General features: G+C 42.3%; 1 protein-coding gene across 3 annotated transcripts in view; it reads left to right on the top strand.

The window, feature by feature from the left end:
* Nucleotides 1-20,083, top strand: part of pard3ba (par-3 family cell polarity regulator beta a) — a 275,607-nt gene that overhangs the window by 152,776 nt on the left and 102,748 nt on the right. For all 3 annotated transcript variants that reach the window (XM_085266407.1, XM_085266405.1, XM_085266406.1), the window contains exons 12-17: nucleotides 1,586-1,747; nucleotides 2,882-2,956; nucleotides 9,816-9,948; nucleotides 11,143-11,284; nucleotides 13,443-13,540; nucleotides 17,941-17,985. In XM_085266407.1, the coding sequence (XP_085122533.1) occupies nucleotides 1,586-1,747; nucleotides 2,882-2,956; nucleotides 9,816-9,948; nucleotides 11,143-11,284; nucleotides 13,443-13,540; nucleotides 17,941-17,985 (655 nt within the window). The remainder of the gene's footprint in view (nucleotides 1-1,585; nucleotides 1,748-2,881; nucleotides 2,957-9,815; nucleotides 9,949-11,142; nucleotides 11,285-13,442; nucleotides 13,541-17,940; nucleotides 17,986-20,083) is intronic.

Below are 20,083 nucleotides of genomic sequence, written 5' to 3' on the forward strand. Positions count from 1 at the left end.
TGTAGATAAATAGCTGTTCTGGGATCAGGCAGGCCAGACAGAGGCTCCCAAAAGTGCCTTCAGAAGTAGTTTTCAGACATCTGCCGATGCGGATAGCGCTCCGACAGAATGTCGTCGTAAGATCTGCGGCTGGCTGCGAAACTGGTCTCTGGGACAGAGTAGCGAGGCAGGGGAGACAGACAGCAGCGAGGAACGGAGGGAAGGAGCCTAATGAAAGAAGACAGCGGGTGAACGAGTGCAAGAAGGGAGGGAATCTGAGAAGGAAGAGATGAGCTGTATCGAACGAGAGAGCGACGCAAAGAGGCGGAATAAGAGGAGAAAAAGAAAATTGAAAAGTGTAGACACTCAGCAGGAACGCAGCGCGTAAGAGTAGATACTGTATGTGTGCGTGTGTCTCCTCCTCGACGTCGATTCATGCTAATGAAAAGCAGCTAAGGGCCCTGATGAGAGTTTGCAGCGGCAGGCCGGTGCAGAGGGGGGAACCCGGGCGTCCCCTGAGCCTGACTGACACACACACATCATCACACAGCAGGCACAGAAAAGGAGGAGATGAGGAAGAGACGTGGCGAGATCTAACCTATTTCCATTAAATAGTTTTAGGGTGGGAGGAGGGGTGTCAGGCCGGGGGCCTCAATTATATATATATATATATATATATATATATATATATATTATTAAAAAAAGAAAGTTCTTTGACTTTACCCCTAATCCTGTCACACGATCATTTCAAAGAGTATGCTGAGAAAACAAATTAAATTTACATGTATCGTGCTGCAGCTGCTTACATGGAGAATGAAGGAATTAATGGGGAATATCACAGGCGTCTGCCGTATTTGGGATAAGCATCAATTTTTGATGCCATCCTTGAATTTGATGCCAGGCCTTAAACTCTGGGTGTGCTTCTGGGTGTGCGCGTACGTGTGTGTGTGTGGTGTCATTTTTGAGGTCAGCCTAAACGGTGCCTTGTTAATGCGGTGGGGTCAAAGGGCAGCACTGACCATAATGGGATCTTCAGACTTTCTCACACACAGGAGTCTCTCCCTGTGTCGTCTTGTGTTTTCTTTCATTTATTGCCTTTTTGCATCACTCTCTTCATTTGATCCCCTCTCTCTCCTTCTCCCTCACTGGATCGTTCATTTCCCTCCCTCCCTCGCTCCCTCGCTCTCCCTCCAGGGCACTATTCTGTGTTGCCTCTCTACAAGAGGCTGCTATTTAAAACACTTAGAAGTGATTTAGTGCCCACGGAGGCTATTCCATTAGCTGCTCTATGTATTTATCATGGCTCTCTCGCTCTCAGTAGATTGCTAACTCTACAATTTTCTTGCCTACCCCTTCTTCCATTTTCTTCTTTCCCACTCGGCCTCTCTCTCACACACCCACACACACTTTATACCTCTCCAAATTTCTCTTCCTTACTTTTAAAACTTTATCAGTACCCATTCTAGTTCGTTTTAATCTTTTTACGCTCTGCTCACTTTGATCTCATTTTATTATTTTACTTAAATTGAGTAAATAAAGTGTGACCGCAAAGGACACGTTCAGGTTTTCTCTTAAAGCGCACCTAACGGTCGTCTTCTCCCAACAGGATGGCCGTTTGTGTATAAACGATCAGATGATAGCGGTGAACGGCGAATCGCTGGTCGGGCGCTCCAACAACGCCGCCATGGAGGGCCTGAGGCGGTCCATGTCGTCGGAAGGAAACACCAGAGGCACCATCCAGGTGGTTGTTCTCCGAGCGCCCAAGCAGGTACAGCAAGCTTTGTTTTTGTCATCCCAGAGCCAACTTCTGTGGCATCGTGGGATTTTTTTTTGAGAGCTGTATTTCAGAAATCGAGAGCTTCATCGCCAACTAAGATGTTGCTGTTAATAAAAAAAATTTAACTGATGGAAAGCAGTGACGTTTTTAGGCCACGGAAGTGCTCAGGCGTAATTTTGGAGGTCTTTGGAGTCTGAAGCCTTGGAAAGAGCAGAGAGGTTCACATCAGTGGCTTGGAAGGAGCCACGATGGCTCTGTCTTGATACAGTCCTGCAGACATCAGTCTTTTTCAACTCTTTAATCCAGAAAATATCCAAGGCGATGAGTACGCCCGTTTATTCCAAAACTTTTGCATGTTTTTTCATGTTTCCTTATGAGCTAAATAAAAGTTTTAGATTCCCAGAGTCGGGCTGGATGAATTCGGGTACATTAGGGAATGCCTGCTGCATTATGAAATCCTCTGCACACCCTTATACGTTCAAAGATTATTCACATCATAAGCAGCTGCCACAGTTTTGACAGCAGAATCAATTAAACATATAATTCGCTTTAGGATGATTTTTTTCTCTCATGTTGTCATCATTTGAGGCTTACACTTAAAAAAAAAAAAGTGCTGCTTATACAGTAAACAGTAAGTGGGTTGGCAATGTGAAATCAGGCTGAAGTACTAAATCTTTTTACAAAACCCAGTTAAATTGATTGTGGAGTGACACAGATGGTGTTCTTTCTTTCTTTTCTTTTTTTTTCTGTGACAAACAAAACCTTTTCCAGTATTCAGAAAGCCCCTCAGCTCAGTCATCGTAGAGAAGTGCTTCTCATAAACACTTTTGGATAGAAATAATGAAAATAAAGGCTCCCCGTGCGACTGTCATGCTGTGTGATTTGTTTGGCTGTTAAGACTGCATAAGCTACATTCTCGTGACAGTTTTTTTTTTTTTTTTTTTTCACGCAAAATAAAAAATCAACCCAGAGAAAAGGTAGGCGATTTTTACAGCTTTAAGTTTAAGTTGACACCCAAACAAGAAGCAGCAGATAACAGTGTTGTTTATTTAGGAGGCCTTCGATAAGCTTTGTGCCACTTCAGTCGCTATAAATGCGTCAAAATGACTTTATTTTGCTTTGCAGATGGGGAATGCCAACTCCACTTCAAACATCTCCACCAACCATCAACCCAACATTCAAGCCGGCTACAGCAAACAGGTACGAACGGGTGACGGCCGCCACCAATCGCAGCCATCTCCGCCTCCCCGCTCCTCGTCTTTTTTCCTCCCCTCGCTGAGGCGGCGGGCGACCGAGCCGCTGCCTCCGAGCCACAGGCAGCGTTACGCACAGAGGCCAGGGGAGACGCACACCAGATACACCTATGGATTTAGCCGCACTCACGGGCGTAGCGGTTACACATTTGGGTTCAGACAAAGGGGTAATGAGTGCAGCGATGATGACGGCGAGTACGCACAGCACCGCCAAACAGTGCGCAGCTCAAACAAGCCGACAGAGGGAAATCTAAATGGGGAAAGGTGTGAATGCAGCCAAACGCTCACGGACGCGCACGCCCACAGCACGCTCGATAACGCATGCGGTCACAGTGTGCGCGACTCTCAGGGCAACACGCAGCGTGACGTGGACACACGCGGCCACGAGGGCAGGCGCACGCGTAGCCGCACGCTGGATGATCTCCACGACCACGAGAGTAACAGTTACACCGAAAACATCCGAGCGATGGCTGAGCAGATGTACGGGGACTCGCCTACGCACAGCAAGATACCCACTCGCGGTCAGAGTAACAGAAACACACACAGATCTGCAGACAGCTACGTGGACGCACACTCGCATAATTGCATTCACAATCAGTCTCTGACCAGACGATACTTTCAGCTCTGACCGAGTCTTAAGTGTGTGGATGATCTCATGCACACAGAAAAGATTTAACTGAAAATTAAGGAATTGAAATGAAACCAAAGCACTTTGGGAAAATATTCATTTTTATCTGTGTAACGTTATGAGCATTACCACCAATGAAATTATGGGGAGAACGTTTTTTCTCTTAGTGTGACTACAGTACAGTTTTTTTTTAGCCATCAGTGGTTTGGAAGCAGATTCATCTATCTGAGAGCTTTCCCTTTGCCAGCACCGCTAACTGCCACACCATTTTGTTCCCCTTTTAAAAAGTGACTCATAGCTCGATGCAGTACTAAATTCATCACTGCGTCTGACTCTCCTCTCTGTCACATTGGTTTAAATCACTAAACTTAGCTCTCTTTTTCTGTTAAACCCGCTACTTTGTCTGTGTGAAGTTTTCCTTTTTTATTTTCCATGTTTTTAAGAGGATGTACTCTTGCTTTCCTGTCTCACCTGCGTGTTTCTCCTCTGTTTAAATAAAGCTAGTGTGAAGCCTCCTGCATGTCTGTTTTTCCTGTTGGGTTTTCAGCAGCTTTCTTCTTTTTGGCTCTGCTCTTATTTATTAAATTTATTGCTTCCCTCTTCCCCCTGTTTTGGGCTTGGTGTCTCTTTTCTGTCTGGGTTTTAGTCCTTGTTCCTTCATGCATAAACGAAGGTGTTTCCTCAGAATTGAGCAACTTAAAATTCCCAATATTAACATAAATCACACGACTCAACATTTTTGTTTTATTACGTTTATTTATTAAAATATATGAAATATTTTATTATAAATAAAATATATTTATAATACATTTTTAAGACATATTTTAATATACATTTTGTTTTAAAGCTGTAACATAGAAAAATCTATATCATACAGCATATATATCATGTATATTATGCGATGAACTAACAGGTCATGTTCATAGTCACTAACAAGTCATTTAATTAAATATGCAACGAAAAGTACGTTACAGTGCAACGCTTTTTAATACCAAATGGTTTTCTGTGCAGAGAGTTCAGAGGACTTGTTTGTTGAAGCAAACTAAAAGGTTCTTGAATCACACAGGATGCAAAAAGGTTATGTTCATCTTAAAAAGCAGCTCAAGTTCGTGGATCGAAAAAGCTGAACTTGACACAAACGTTTACTCCAAAAGCTTCAAAACACATTTCACAGCAGCTTGGTGAGACTGCGTGACACAGAGGGAGACTTCATGGGTTGATTGCCATTGACCTGCACATTGTGGCATTTACATCTCGTCTATGCCTCGTCCCAGTGTGCGTGTGTGCATCTTTGTTATCAATCCAAGCCTTTGGATAAAAGCTATCAAACACAGTTCAAAGTTCAGTATTTATCTGCATAGTCCTTCTCGTCTCACCGCTTAACAGCCAGTCTGGTCTTTTGATTAAACAAACGGCTCCTAAAACGAAACGCCCTGACCCCCGTCAGCATCCCCGCCTCTGTCTGGAGCTGGCTTTGGGTGAGCACTGGATTATAGGGCCTGAAGTCCTAAACATGATAAACTGCCACATTTACCTTGTTACATCTAAGAATGACTTTTTTGCTTTAAATACACCCAGATGTTGTATTTCATTGTTTAGGTTTAAGTAATGAATCACTGGACTTGCCTAGGTTCTGATTTACTCAAACTTGTAGTCAGATGTAATTGGATGTTGTAGGTATTCTCAGCATGGATATATAGGGTTTTAAATGTTTTTGACAGATGTAAGTAAACATACACAGAAGGAGATCTATAAAGCTTGTGATTTTTCTCTCTAGTGCAAGCATGAGTTTGACATTTGCGTTTTTTCTGATGTAACTTTGCATCATATTCGAGGAAGCATGTGACGACCTACCGTAGGTATCTAAGCATTTATAAGGCTAAGTAGACTGATAAACAGTGAAAAAGGGATCGTAATTGGCAAAACGATAGACATATAAGTCATGTGGAACGGTTTCTGTTCCTCCGTTGCTCTCCACGTCTAGCCAATTGATAAGAGGGTTGGGTGGGTGACGCGGTAGGCTGAGGCAGGACTAAGCCTCTCTGAAGCCTTTTCTATGCAGCTGTAGGTTAAGACTGTCTGCAAAGACAGATCCCCCACACCCCTGTTTACTTATTGTTGTGGGATTAAGATATCTGACTGCCTGTCTGCCAGGCAGCTTTAAAAGCCTGAGGCAAACCGCAGGCCAAGGGATGGATGGATAGACGGACGGACGGGCAGATGGGCAGCAATGATGGGATTTATGTTAGTGACAGATGCGGAAAAACTGTCACAACTTTGTGTGCACATTCATACGGCACCCATATACGAGCTCAGTGTGATTGACAGCTGTGATGTTGTGACATATTAAGATGTATGGTAGCTACTAATGATACCCCAGGGACTGCGTGACATTGTGAATGCACCCCACCCAACACTTTGATATCAGAAAGCTGCTGGAACACCTTTCATTATTGTACGCCGAGTCTTAAGCCTGTGTGTCGGTGTCTGCTTTTGCTTGCTGTGTGTGTGTTTGACAGCTGTAGCGCCCATCTCTTTGACCAAAGCAGGCTTCTTTCATCCGCCAGCAGCACTGATTCCCATCACCGTTGCTAGTCCCTGTCTCCAGCTGCGGGGTGAGGGTCCTTTGTAGTTCTGGATGGCTGTTTTATAATGTGCCTGTCAGCACTTTCAGGATTATCTTAATTATTGTGTTTTCAGTGTACCCATGAACGGTATCACATGATTTTCCACTGCAGTTACTCATTTTTTCTAATAAGGACTCCCAGAAGTGCATCTAAATGTGTATGTTTGCTAATTTTGTTAGCGAAGCTACCATCTTCTGTATCAAAGTTAGGAAATACTTCAGAAAACATTAGCTGATGAGGGACCTGGTCACAGCTGAGTCTCCATCAGTGACATATTTCTTCCTCACTTTTGATCAACCAGAATTCTTTTTTTTGTTTTTTAAACTCCACTGCACATCTGATCCTCAGAGGATTGTTTTAGTCTATTCACATTTCCTCCGAGCCCTGATCTAGTATTACCATCTGAGCTGAATTGTAATCCATTAGTTGCAAGAAGTGAGTGAACTGCAAGAAGATTATTGCAAATCCACCCTTTTTGCTGTTGACTTGGACTTGACTGCAATTGCTCTTGGCTCGGGAAAATTCACATTTGATTTTTCATTTGTAGGATTTCCTTCATGAAAATTATCCATGAAAATTATCCCAGGCGATGTTTCCTTGCTGCTTTAGTTTTGTGCAGTTTGAAGCCACTCTTTTATTTATTTATTTATTTATATATCTATATATATCTATATATCTATGGATGGATGGATGGATCATCAGAAAATGGAAGACATACAAGACCACTGATAATCTCCCTCGATCTGGGGCTCCACGCAAGATCTCATCCCGTGGGGTCAAAATGATCATGAGAACGGTGAGCAAAGATCCCAGAACCACACGGGGGGACCTGGTGAATGACCTGCAGAGAGCTGGGACCAAAGTAACAAAGGTCACCATCAGTAACACACTACAACGGCAGGGAATCAAATCCCGCAGTGCCAGACGTGTTCCGCTGCTGAAGCCAGTGCATGTCCAGGCCCGTCTGAAGTTTGCCAGAGAGCACATGGATGATACAGCAGAGGATTGGGAGAATGTCATGTGGTCAGATGAAACCAAAGTAGAACTTTTTGGTATAAACTCAACTCGTCGTGTTTGGAGGAAGAAGAATACTGAGTTGCATCCCAAGAACACCATACCTACTGTGAAGCATGGGGGTGGAAACATCATGCTATGGGGCTGTTTTTCTGCCAAGGGGACAGGACGACTGATCCGTGTTAAGGACAGAATGAATGGGGCCATGTATCGTGAGATTTTGAGCCAGAACCTCCTTCCATCAGTGAGAACTTTGAAGATGAAACGAGGCTGGGTCTTCCAACATGACAATGATCCAAAACACACCGCCCGGGCAACAAAGGAGTGGCTCCGTAAGAAGCATTTGAAAGTCCTGGAGTGGCCTAGCCAGTCTCCAGACCTCAACCCCATAGAAAATCTGTGGCGGGAGTTGAAAGTCCGTGTTGCTCGGCGACAGCCCCAAAACATCACTGCTCTCGAGAAGATCTGCATGGAGGAATGGGCCAAAATACCAGCTACTGTGTGTGCAAACCTGGTAAAGACCTATAGTAAACGTTTGACCTCTGTTATTGCCAACAAAGGTTATGTTACAAAGTATTGAGTTGTATTTTTGTTATTGACCAAATACTTATTTTCCACCCTGATTTACGAATAAATTCTTTACAAATCCTACCATGTGGATTCATGGATTTTTTTTTCACATTCTGTCTCTCACAGTTGACGTGTACCTCTGGTGCAAATTACTGACCTCTGTCATCATTTTAGGTGGGGGAACTTGCACAATCGGTGGCTGACTAAATACTTTTTTGCCCCACTGTAGATATAGATATAGATCTATATCTATATATCTATATATATAGATGTAGATAGATATAGATATAGATATAGATAGATATAGATATAGAAAAAGAGCAGTTATTCAGGGGAGTGTATTTTTCTTATTCAAACAGGAGTCAAAGAAAGAGTCACTACAGTGTAATATTACAGGGTATCTTTTAGGGATCATTTAGGACATCTGAGTTTCCACATCTCTTAATGGTCACAGTATCCATTTCTTTGTGTGGATTTCGCATCAAGTTGAGAAGATTAGAAATTTAAATTGGACCAGCCGGTTTGGTCAAAAACAACGTGACGTGAGTCACTGAGCAGCCGTATTCTGAACAACCTGCAAATGTTGCACTGAGTGTTTGCTTAGATAAGTGAACAATTAATTGCAATAATCCAGATGTGATGAAAAATGCATGAATAACAATTTCAGTTCAGAGTGTAACTTGATATGAGTTAACATGGCAATATTTCATAACTGATTAAAAGCAAGAGCAAACCTGAGATATGAACTTCCAAAGTAAAAGTCGGGTTACTCCACAGGAAAAAGATTTGGCAAATATGGCAAAGCCATCGAGAGTTTCCATTACCTTAGACATAAATCTGTCAGGGGCACAAACGAGGACTTCTGTTTTTTTCTTTATTAAGTTGGAAAATAATGTCACCCATCCTTTTAATAGAGTCAAAGCACCTCTGCAAGATCTGTAGCTTAGAAACACCTTGAGACTTAATGGAGATATATAACTAAATGTGTAGCTGTGATAACAAATGTCCTGAAAAGTTCTCAGAAAGTGCTGCAGATGGAGCAGATATAACAGAATCACTAAGGGCTTCGAAACAGAGCCTTGTGGCACACCATAGGTAAGAGAAGTGGAAAAGACCTGTACTTATAAGCAGGCACAGAAAAGGGTTGTTCAGACAAATATGATGTAAAGCACTTAGGAGAAGACCTGAGACGCCGTACTGTCTTCACAAGACATACCGAGGTTGAGGGTGTTGAACTCTCAACCGTGGGCTGACCAGTTGGTCACAACAGCTGTTTGCAGTTGTTAAATAAAAAAATTTTTGTTGACAGTCTAGTGCTAGATTTCTCTAGCAAATTGACTCTGTTTCGACTTGCAGAAGGATACAGGACAAGCTAAGGACCGCACATCAAGCACTGGTTACATATTTTCCTGGTACATACTCGTTGCACATCGGTTCTTGTTAACGTTTACACCACGATTGGTGGTTACGTTCATATCAGGAAGTGGTTGGAGGGATCAGATCATTGTGCATTTTGCTGGTCGTTTGCGCTTTTGTTTCACAACTGCCCCTTACGATGTGCTCAAGCTGATAAATCTGTCCTGGAGCCTCTTCCCCACATTGTGGTGACATTTAAGATTAAAGATCGACAAATTATTATTGTCCTTTTGACCGAACGAACCAGACTGCTTTACTGGTTTGACACCAGTAGACAAAAACGTGTACGTCTTCAAGAGCATGCCTCCAGCATGCCAAAACACAAAGACAGTATACCTTTGAAAGCAGGATTCAGTTAACAGGCTATAAATTTGACGCTTGTGTACTTTGGAATCTGGTGCTAGTATTCTGTAGCAGTGATATCTAAAAATGTGGTAAAAGTGAAATAAAAGACTCATTCATTACTGCGTAATAAAAGAAACACATTTTCTTGCATCTGAAACCTGACAACCATTTTCAGAGTTTCTCTTCTTCTCCCTCTTTGCTGACAGGACCTTCGAAGCCACGATTCATACCAGAGACCTTCAGGACCCACCAGAGCTCCGAACACTGAGTCCACCATGAATGGTGCGAGTCACACTCCAGCTACGCCGAACAACTACACACACAGCAAATCTGGAAGTGGTGAGCACACAACTGCACGCTGTTTGTCCATTTGAACTGTCAGATAGTCAACATTAGGCTTAGAGTGTTTGTGTACTCCCCTTATCTGCAGCTGAGTATGTACACACAGTATGTTTGTTTGTGTGTGTGTGTGTGTGTGTGTGTGTGTGTGTGTGTATTCGCGTTAGCTTATTTACGTGTGTGTGTGTATTTGCCATCACTGCACAGCGTGACATCCAGCCAAGGCTCCTGATACCATAGTGTTTTTTAGGTCACTGTAGCAGCCACCCTGAGCATTTTATAGCACCGCATTACAAATTTGTCACATCTTTCCCCGGCTCTGTCTTTGGATCTCTCCTCACTCTCGCCCCTGCATATTTTTAGCAGGAGAAAGGGAAGTCATTAACTGTGTTTTTCTGAACGCGCCGCTTGCTTTTCATGTGTAAAAGATCTGACCTTGGAATCATTACGCTGATGAAAAAGCTCCTGAGTGGGCCAGATTTGCATACGGGATATTGTGCGGCATGCGTGCTGTTGTGTTAAAGAAAAGGGGGAAAAAAAGGACTAACAAACTGTTTTAAATTCATTCTTTATCTCTTTCTCCCTCGTCTCCCACTCCCTCACCCCCATGGGAAGCCCGGGATGTTTTTTCTCACTGTCGGCCCTCCGTCACAGTGGAACAGTAGTGGAGTTTTACGACGAGGGTGGATTTCAACACAAAAGAGTTTACAGTGCGATAAACTCTTGGGGGTTTACAGTTTATGGAAATTCGGCAGGAAGTGTTTCAAATAAGTTACAAACGATTGTTGTGTCTGTTTTTTAGTTTGCATCTATTTTTGACGTAATGCTGAGCTCTTCATCGTCAGTATCGATCCTCGATTGAAGGACGCGCTATTTTTCATCGCGCCTGTAATTAAATATGTGACGCGCCCTGTCACCACTGATTGATAATATTTAGAAGTATACAGCTGCTAAAATGAGATCTCGTGATTGTGTGCTGCCGCTCATCGTTTATTAAGCTTTTGTTGCGTTCAGGATTGATGCTGGAGTTAATTCAGGCAGGGTTATTTTTGATATCGTCTCCAGCAAAAATCAAAGTGAAAGCTATGAACAAACAACCTGAGAAAAGCTTTGATTCATCCTGATAAACAAAATCTGTGTTGTTGTTGTTTTTTAAAAAATGTTTTACTTTTTTTTTTTTTTGTTTCTGCTCAGCTCCATCTCCTGCTGCGGTCGCCGATGACAGCTATGGTCACTACGGCAACGACGACGAGCAGCAAGACTTCCCCCCGCCGCCCTCCCCTGGCACTGTGGAGGAAATGAACAGAGAGTTTTTGCTAAACCCTTCATCCAACAGGTACCCCACCCCATTAAAACACACACACACTGCATAGAATACTTCATAATCAACCCTCTATTAAACTCCACACATAGGCTTACAGAGTTATTATGTTCTAATGGCGCTCTTAATATGGCCCTCTGTGTTATGAGATAAAGTAGAGCCATTACATTAAATATGACATTGTGAATATGCATTATTTAGACTAGATTGTCTAATTGCAGTAGCCTATTTGCATCACGCAAAACCAATTATATGCTGATAGCATAATGGAATAAATTCTGTAGGAGTTCATGGGCTCAGAAAGAGCTGTGATATCTCTGTTAGTATCCTGCTGTACAGTTGGCTGACACACTGAGAACAGAAACACAGGAAATTTATGTGAAACGCCAATTTCCTACCTGCTTCATTAGGATTACCTGCTAAGGAGATGTTCTGTCAGCAGGCTGTCAGGGCCTTTGAAAAACAAAAAAGGGATCTCTCCCCCCCCCCATGCTTTTCTATATTCGGTGGATGTAGACATAAGTTTTGATTTGACGCTCTAGATAAAGCACTCAATTGCATAAGTAGATCGCCCCTTTGTTTTGGGGCAGTGTTGAGCCTCAAATCAAATATTGATTTTTGTGTTTTGGATTAAAAAGAGGTGGTCTGATCATCATATAAAAATTCCATCCGACTAAACTAAAATGAAAACCTAATGTAAGGCCGTCCAGTAGGATTGCCCCTCTCTGTAAACGGCGATCTAGAAAGTGCTACCCAGATTGCTACAGGACTTTAGCATAGCATCAGGAAGATATATGAAGCTAGACAAAGCAATGAAAGCATGGTAGCGGTAATTTAAGACTCGGGTTACTCAGAGTGGATGTCCTGCAAAAATCACACCGAGGTGAAGAAGAACACACGCATAATATTAAAGTACCTGCAAAAATGTACCCAACTTCCTAAAATCTTATAGTATGTAAACAATATAAGAATAACACTTAATAAATAAATGAATGTAAATTGAAAGCAGTCACAATTCTCCAAAGATATTTTGTAGCACGCCTGGAAGCTTCAGTTTTCACCATTCTTTGGACAAATGTAACAAAAAATGTCCCTGCACGCTAAAAACACTAAAAGGTCGTGCCTGCTTGAAAGCATGGATGGTGAAGGGAGCATCATGATTTGTGGAAAGAAGAATAAGAGCAGGCCTGCACACCGTGACCTGAAGTTTAGCTGTGTTCTGGTGACAAACAAGAAAACAACCCAGGGAACGGATGTCAATGAAGAAAATGTCACGTTTTGGAGTTACCAAGTCTGAACTTCGCCCAAATAAGATGTGGCAGGAACCGAGCAGTGATTACTCAATAACAGTTTACTTGTTATTAAAATTGTGTTTTTCCATAATGATCATATAATAATTTGGGCATAGTTGTGCATTTGTTAGCACTGGCACATCACAGGAAAAGGTTGCTGGGTTCAAATCTAAAGCCGGCTGGCTAGCTGGGGCCTTCCTGTAATGATGATGATGATAATATTTATAACTTTATATGTAGAGCATTTTTCAAAGCACAGAGATTTGAAAAAGAGATTTCATTCAATCACTGAAGCTCATGTACCCCCAGGGTTATATAACACAATACTATCACTGTGTAAATTCTGCCCCTCCCTAAGCTTCCTTCTGCACCGGGGTTTCTTCCTGTTAAAAGGGAGTTTTTCCTTCCCTCTGTCGCCAAGTGTTTGGCCAAAGGACATCTGATTGTTGCTGTTTTCTCTCACTTTCAATGTAAGGCAACTGTTGTGATTAGGCGCTATATGAATAGAACTGAATATAATGCACATATAAGCGTGGGAACTCTGTAAATCATCACTCTCAGTGCTGCTTCATCATATGAAAGATCAAATAAATCGAACAAATCTGTCAATCCAAGTAAATCTGGTCAGCGTGATTGTGATTCGTTGGCTCTAAAAGGCTACAGTGCATGTTTACGTTATCCCACTGAAGTGTCTGGCATCAATATAGTAGTTTCCCTTTAAGTTGAATGGTGTTTTATTGAATCATGCCATCTGGACTGCAGGAAATTGAATCGTCTGTTTGAGTTTGATGCTCAAATTTTGTTTACTACGACTCGTTGTTTTTGTGCCAGGGCACAAGCTCGAACTTGACTCGATTAACCGATTGATTGTTGTTTTGCAGTGAGATTCAGAAGGTGTCCCGCGCCGCTCAAGCTTTCTACGCAGAAAATGCTAAGGACAACGTACCTCGCAACAGAGCGTCCAAGAGCATGGACATGGGTAAGCTTCACTCCCTCACCTCCTCATCAGTGAGAAAATCTCTCGTGTTTGTACACTTTCTGAGGCAAAAACGCTGCACGAACCACATTGTTGTCCCAACCATCACAAACAGCCCAAAATCCTCCTCTAATCATGGACTCAGCCTAGAAACAGACACACGCACAATCTCGGCAGCGATCACACGCGTCTTATCAGTGCATTTCTTTGTTGTGATATGTAGCCCTCTGCTATTATCCTCCGCCTAAGGGGATTTGACCCCGTGAACTTATAAACCCCAGGGGCTTTCCAGCAAGCTCCACGAACACAGCTTCTGGTGTGTGCGTGTCTTTCCGTGCGTCCTTTGTATTTGTGTGTGAACGAAAGGGCCGAGGTTTCCAATCTCATAGCTTGCTGTGTGTGGAAGGCGAGAACGCAGAGGCTGATTTCCTCATATTAACCCGAGTTGACCCCTCATTCTCTCCCCTCTCTTTTTCTCCTCCTTTTTTTTGATATTTTTCTTTACTTTTTTTGTTGTGCTTGCATCTTCTTGGATAAGATCATCTTTTTTTTTTTCCCTTCCTTTCCCTTCATCTTTGTTTATCTCCTTTTTCTTTTCAACACTTTGTTTCCTTACTGCAAGGCGATGAGTTCATTGCTCTTGCTCTCCTCCGTGCCTCTCTCCTTTCTTCTCTGCCTCTCTCTGATTTCCAATCCTGGTTCATTAGGTTCAGTGGATTGGCTTTCTTCCTGCAGCACACGCCTCTGCCACCCAAGCTGATTGGCTTTCATTACGGACAAGGGTGGTCTGCACACACGGCCGCGCGCACTCAGACACACACGCATACACACGCACGCTGTGCTCTATCCCACTGAGGACCCACTCCAATACCCACCTCTATCTGTCTCCGCTCTCTGGCTTCTATCTCCATCTCTGGCCATCCTCCATTTCAATCTGTTTTTTTTCTTTTTCTGTGTTATCATTCCACGTCTATTCATCCCTTCCCTCTCCAAAGTGCTCAGGGCTGAAATAAGGTAGTTAGCAGAGCTTTGTGTGTCTCTGAGTGTGCGGCAGACCTCAGATGCCAGCCCTGTCTGTACAATTTGTTGTTAAAGAGACATTTTTTTCTCCCCAGGAGAGTTTCCCACATGTCAGTCTGTATAGTCACGCGTACCTGAGCTTCAGCAGCACCTTAGAGCAGGTTAGCTTTTATTAAACACCACTTGACAGAAAGAGGTGAGCTGCTTTTATTGACCCTTGATGCCTCAGCAAATACTCTGTTGACTCAGAGCTTTCACTCACACACAGAAATCCTCAGCCTGCAAATGCTGATATGAATTGTGGGATCGCTAACTCGATAGCTGCGCCAAACTTTGAATTTTCTGACAAGCGGTGTGGGTTTGTTCCAGTGGATCACAGAATCATGAATCAGTCTTTTTCTACTGTTCCACAAATGCCCAAAAATGCCAGAAAGAATATTTTTGCTTTCAGCTATAAAAGGTAAAATATGTTTTTTTTGTTTTTTTGAGGCAAATCTCACAGTAAGTCTCTTCCAGTCAGTTTCTTTCCTCCCACTAATGCCTTTATCAGCCTGAAAAGCTCTAGTCTGCTTTGGAAAGTAGTCTGTATGGATTGGCTTTAAGATGCTTAAAGTGCATGGAAACATCAGACCTTTTAGGACTACACCGTCTATACCGCCATTTGCAGTCTAAGTGATATCATGTGCAATGACTCTGTAAAATGTTTAAAGAAGTGTGAGTGATTTAACCAAAAGTTATCTTTCGTTAAGAGTCATTTTCCAGGCAACACCTGGGCATTGTGGGAGTATCCTGCTGAGTATCTAACCCTTTAAACCGCCCATAGCAGAAACACTACATCGCCTACAGTATGTCTTATTGATTATGAGCACTAGCAAAAGTTGGACCTTTATCCTTAATCAATTGGTCTATTTTTAAAGAGCTGGCAGTGACACAGAAATTAAAGCAATGAAATAATTAGCAGGGATTTTAATGGAAGACCATATGCATAAACGAGAAAAGGTTAAAATCAAACAAGGCACACAGAATTTTTAACTGTCAGAGGCCAAAACCAAAATGAAGGTCATGCAGGAGAGCCTTTAACCTGCATTCGTCCTAATTCACAGCAAAGGTTGACTCCTCTACTTGTAAAACAGAGTCAGATTATATAGAAGTCTATGTGGAGATTACCCCAACTTTCATTAATGATCTCAGTAGACGCTTTCCTGATGTGTTAATAGTCTTAATTGCTGTTTTCAACTCTGATTTAATACAGCGTGGTAGTGTTTTTGTAAATTCCGAACTTATTTAGAGACATAAATAAGAAATAAATAGAGATGCACTGTCATCCTTAGAACTGGCAGCATATGCAAACAAAAAAGCCACTTTTTGTAAAATGCTGTTTTATTTTTACAATAAAATTTTAAACCTTGCAATTGTCCTCAAGCTACAGTACGTCTTCCCTCCCTTAAACAATAAAGGAGTGCTGTGCTACTGGGAAGAAGTGCAAATCATTAACTGATGATGAGTTATTATCCACGCACCTTTACCTGACCAAGCAGAAGCAGATGCAGCTAGTTTATTGAATAAAATAAATGTCAGGCATTTCAGAAATTTTCTAGCATGTTTATAATTTCACCAAATAACAGAACATCAACCCTTTTCACTTTTTTACTCATCTTCATAATTTTCCTCGTAACTGCTTTGATCCTTTGCTCATACCAAGGCTGCTAGCTTGTGGCTAGCCCTGGACAGTGTTAGCTTTAGCTGCTTTGTCTTTGTTAGCTTCTTTAAAATATCCATGTAAAAGTGGGTGAGGGTCATTTGAGCGTATAATTGGATTTGTTGTTACAAATATTTTTGTAGTAGTCCCCCACAGCTTACAGTTGTGCTCTTCCATGCTAATGGAAGGCTTAATGGTCAGTCACCGGTCCAGGCTGAGATCGCTGAAAATCTGCTGATTGTGGATGACGATTGATTATTGACAGTCAGATCCATCGCTCACGTTATAAAAGCTGAGATGCTGAACTTCAGGCTTTAAAACTAGACTCTATAAACCAGTGAGTTATGTTGCATATGCTACGTCCATCATTTATATACAGCTTTTGGTTTCATCATGTCTCTCAAGTTCATTCTCTTTGTGAGTGTTCTTTCCTCATTTATACATGTTTTCTTCTACACTGCTTGTTTACTTTCTCTGTTTATTTGTCCTATCATCTGCCCCTCGCGCGCTCTTTCCTGTAATTCCTGGTTTTGCTTTCTGTTTTTCCATCTCATACTCAATCCTTCATTTACTCTCTTTCAGTCACTTTTGTCCTTTGGCTCTGCTACTCCCTTTTACATTTTCCACTGACCTACTGCACTGTCTATATCCTCAAAGTATTATTCAGTGTCAGTGTACTTTACAAGAACTATCCTTACTTTGTATAGTAATGTTTCAGTAATAAAGTGACACACTAAGTTAGCAGAGTTGGGGTTAAATGTGAGATTCTTACGTTTTTAGCCTTCCTCTGTGGCAGTAGAGACCAACTTGGCTGCTGGCCACGCAGACTTTTATCTTTCCGGCACAGTGAAAGGGAAGCTTTTCATTATCTGCCAGGGTCATGAGGCCTGGAATATTTTTTCCCGAAACTTTGAAAGTATTTAAGTTTTATTTTATCTGGCACATGTGGACAAGAAAGGTATTTTTGCTTCTTTGTCTTGGTAGCTACAGATGTCACTTTTTCAATTTCCGCTTTACTTTGACTGATTGTTTGTTTTTTTCTTAAGTTTTTTTTACTGTTATATTTTCCCGGCACACCCAGTCTTTGCATCTGTCTTCCTCGCTCCCTGCTGTTCCCTCTCCTATGTTATCCCTTGCTCTCACTCTTGCTCGCTCCCTCACCCTCATCTGTCCGTTGGGAAAATTGACCTCATAAAAAATGAAAAGGATTATTTAAGAGAAATGGCAGGATAATGAAAACCTATTATTGTATCCTGCGGTGGCGACCGCCGGCCGACCGCAATCCTAGTTAGATTAGGTGTTGGTGGGCGGGGGTGGGGTGTTGGTGGGAGGGCTGCTTTTCTTGGTCTTCTTTGTCCCTTTATTATTTCTCATATTGTCTCATCTCTCTGTTCTCATTTTCTCTCACAATCACAATATCTCGCTTTCTTCTGGTTTTCTTATATTTCTGCCACCTTTTCATTTCCTCCTTCAGTCTGTGTCATTTTGCCTCTCGCTCGTCCTCTTCCATCTTACGCCGGGAGTCATTTACAACATATGCCAGCACCAGTAGGCTCCAGTATAACCATTTATGAAGCAGCACGGGGCACTGGAATGACCTGCATGCTGTTTTGTGTTGTACTAGATATTGCTTGCATAATGTGTGATATTTACTGTGTCCCTCTGGCTCTTTCTTTTTTCCTAGTGGCTGATGAAAGCAACGTGGGATCACTGGTCGGGCAGAAGAACAGTGAGTGTTCGATTTATTTTTCTTTGACCCACCAATCTGCCACACTTCTCTCCCTTGTGTCTTTTGGCTTAACGATTCAACAACAAGTCCACACAGGAAAAAAATGAACCGTATGTGTGAAGATTCTTGTTATTCTCAAATATTCTTCTTTATTCTTTATTCCCTCTGCCTCCCTTTTTTTCTTTTTTTCTCCCCTGGCTGACAGAGTTGAGTTGTGCAGCACTTAGCGTCTGAGCTCGTGTTGCTTTATTGCCGCCCAGGTCAGCAGGCCCGCGGCGTTCAATCCTCACCCAGCTGACAGCAGCCCCCACTCCATCACAGTGAATTCTGCTCCAGTTATTTGTTCGCACTCAGTTCTGCTTTGTTTTATTTGAGAAGAGTCTGGTTAAATGTAAAAGAGAAGACTTTTTTTTTCTGCTTACAGATGACACGGTGCAGTGGTGGTTCAAAGTGATGTATGTGAAGTAATCAGTGTTTGGTTTTTGTTTGTTTTGTTTTTCTGAGAAGGAGAAGAGGATATATAATATAAGCTAAAACATCAACGAACTCAAAGTCCCTTTGTGTCCAACCTCCAATCATTTTCACTGTCCAAGCCTTTATCAGGAAGTCAAACAGTGGGTGTTTGATGGCCTGCAGTTTGGTGAACAGTCTCTCGTCTGTCAGCTCTTCATATAGAAAGAAGGACGTGGTCAATTCCAAATACTGGGGTTACTAAACATGGAAGTTCAGGTGGTGTCCAGTCATGGGTGGGTAATCGGTATTGCCAGTGCATGTGGCATATTTGTGTTCTCACAATATCTTTTTGTTCTTCCAATATGAGAAAGCACCCTATAGAGGACAAATGATGTGTTACAATTGATCGTGGACTCATTTTTAGAAGAGAAATCAACAAATGTTTTGGTCTGTGCCATATTTGTGCAAATCATTGTAGCAGTTGCACTTGTAGGACTCAGCCATGTTTGTAGAGTGTCTGGTTGGAGGTGTGTGTGTAGCAGTTTATGCTGCAGAGTGGGAGGCCTCTTAAAACTGATTGCTCATTACATACGAGAGATCTTAGAGTAAAAAGAGACTCCTTTGGAGACTCCTTGATACTAAATGTGAAGTGTTGGTCGTCGTGAACTCCTTGTATCAAGCTTTATGTTCATCATGGATTCACCGTGGTGGTCTAGCCAGCTATAATGAGAGCTTCCTTTGTGATGGTGAAATTCCTGACTTTAGGCTCTACATACCTTGCAGACTCATTGATCTCCTTTCTCAGGACTCCAGTTTCTAGAAGGCTTTTCGTTTGATAGTTTATGGTTTTTTATATTTCTGTCTGCAAAAACAACAGCTTGTGCTTTTGCAATACATACCTGCAATACACTGATTGACATGCTCAATTGAATATAACGTGCAGATATAGATGTGGCACGGCAAGAGGAGAAAAATTAATATTTGAGATGCAATCAAAAGTTCATCCACACGTGATTTTAAAAACACTTTTTTGTAGTAGTTCAGATCTTTTCAGCAAACCTGTCTGATGGCTCGCGACATTACAGTAAAACTTGGCGCTGACAGTCTGACCCCGGAGGATAAATCCAGGGTGTCCAAATGCCGTCGATGTCAAAGAAAATGATGAGGTTGCTTCCGCTCATGCTTGTTACCTAAACATGGAGACTGCTGTCTGCTCTCTGGCTTGTAGCCAGAGATATTTGCTTTCTGTGCCAGTTTCAGGTCCGTGGTGAATTTGGTAAAGCAGGTGAGCCAGAACGTGTGAGGATCCAGAGCAGAGGCGACTGGAAATTGATGGACGATATCAGAGGTCTCCATTAGTGCGCCATTAAAGCACTACGTTAACACCCACAGCATGAGCCTCGAGTGGTGTTTGATTTTGAACACGAATTTTTTTTACTTCCTTGGGAGTCTGTGGCATTCTAACAATAATGACAGGAAAGATTAGGTGCAGTGTTACTGGAGCTTTTTCTGATCACTACTGGTAAATTTCAGCTTTGTTAGATCTAACAGCTTCAGCATTTCTTCTCAGTGGCCGACTGGCAGACCCTCTGTGGTTGATCTGCGCAGCTGAAGGATGAACAGAAATCAAATGTTGCTCACAGAG

The sequence above is a fragment of the Mchenga conophoros genome, linkage group LG23, assembly GCF_057382185.1.
Source record: "Mchenga conophoros isolate Kocher_MC1m ecotype Shallow Benthic linkage group LG23, M_conophoros_male_GT1.1, whole genome shotgun sequence".
In the NCBI taxonomy this organism is placed as follows: domain Eukaryota; kingdom Metazoa; phylum Chordata; class Actinopteri; order Cichliformes; family Cichlidae; genus Mchenga; species Mchenga conophoros.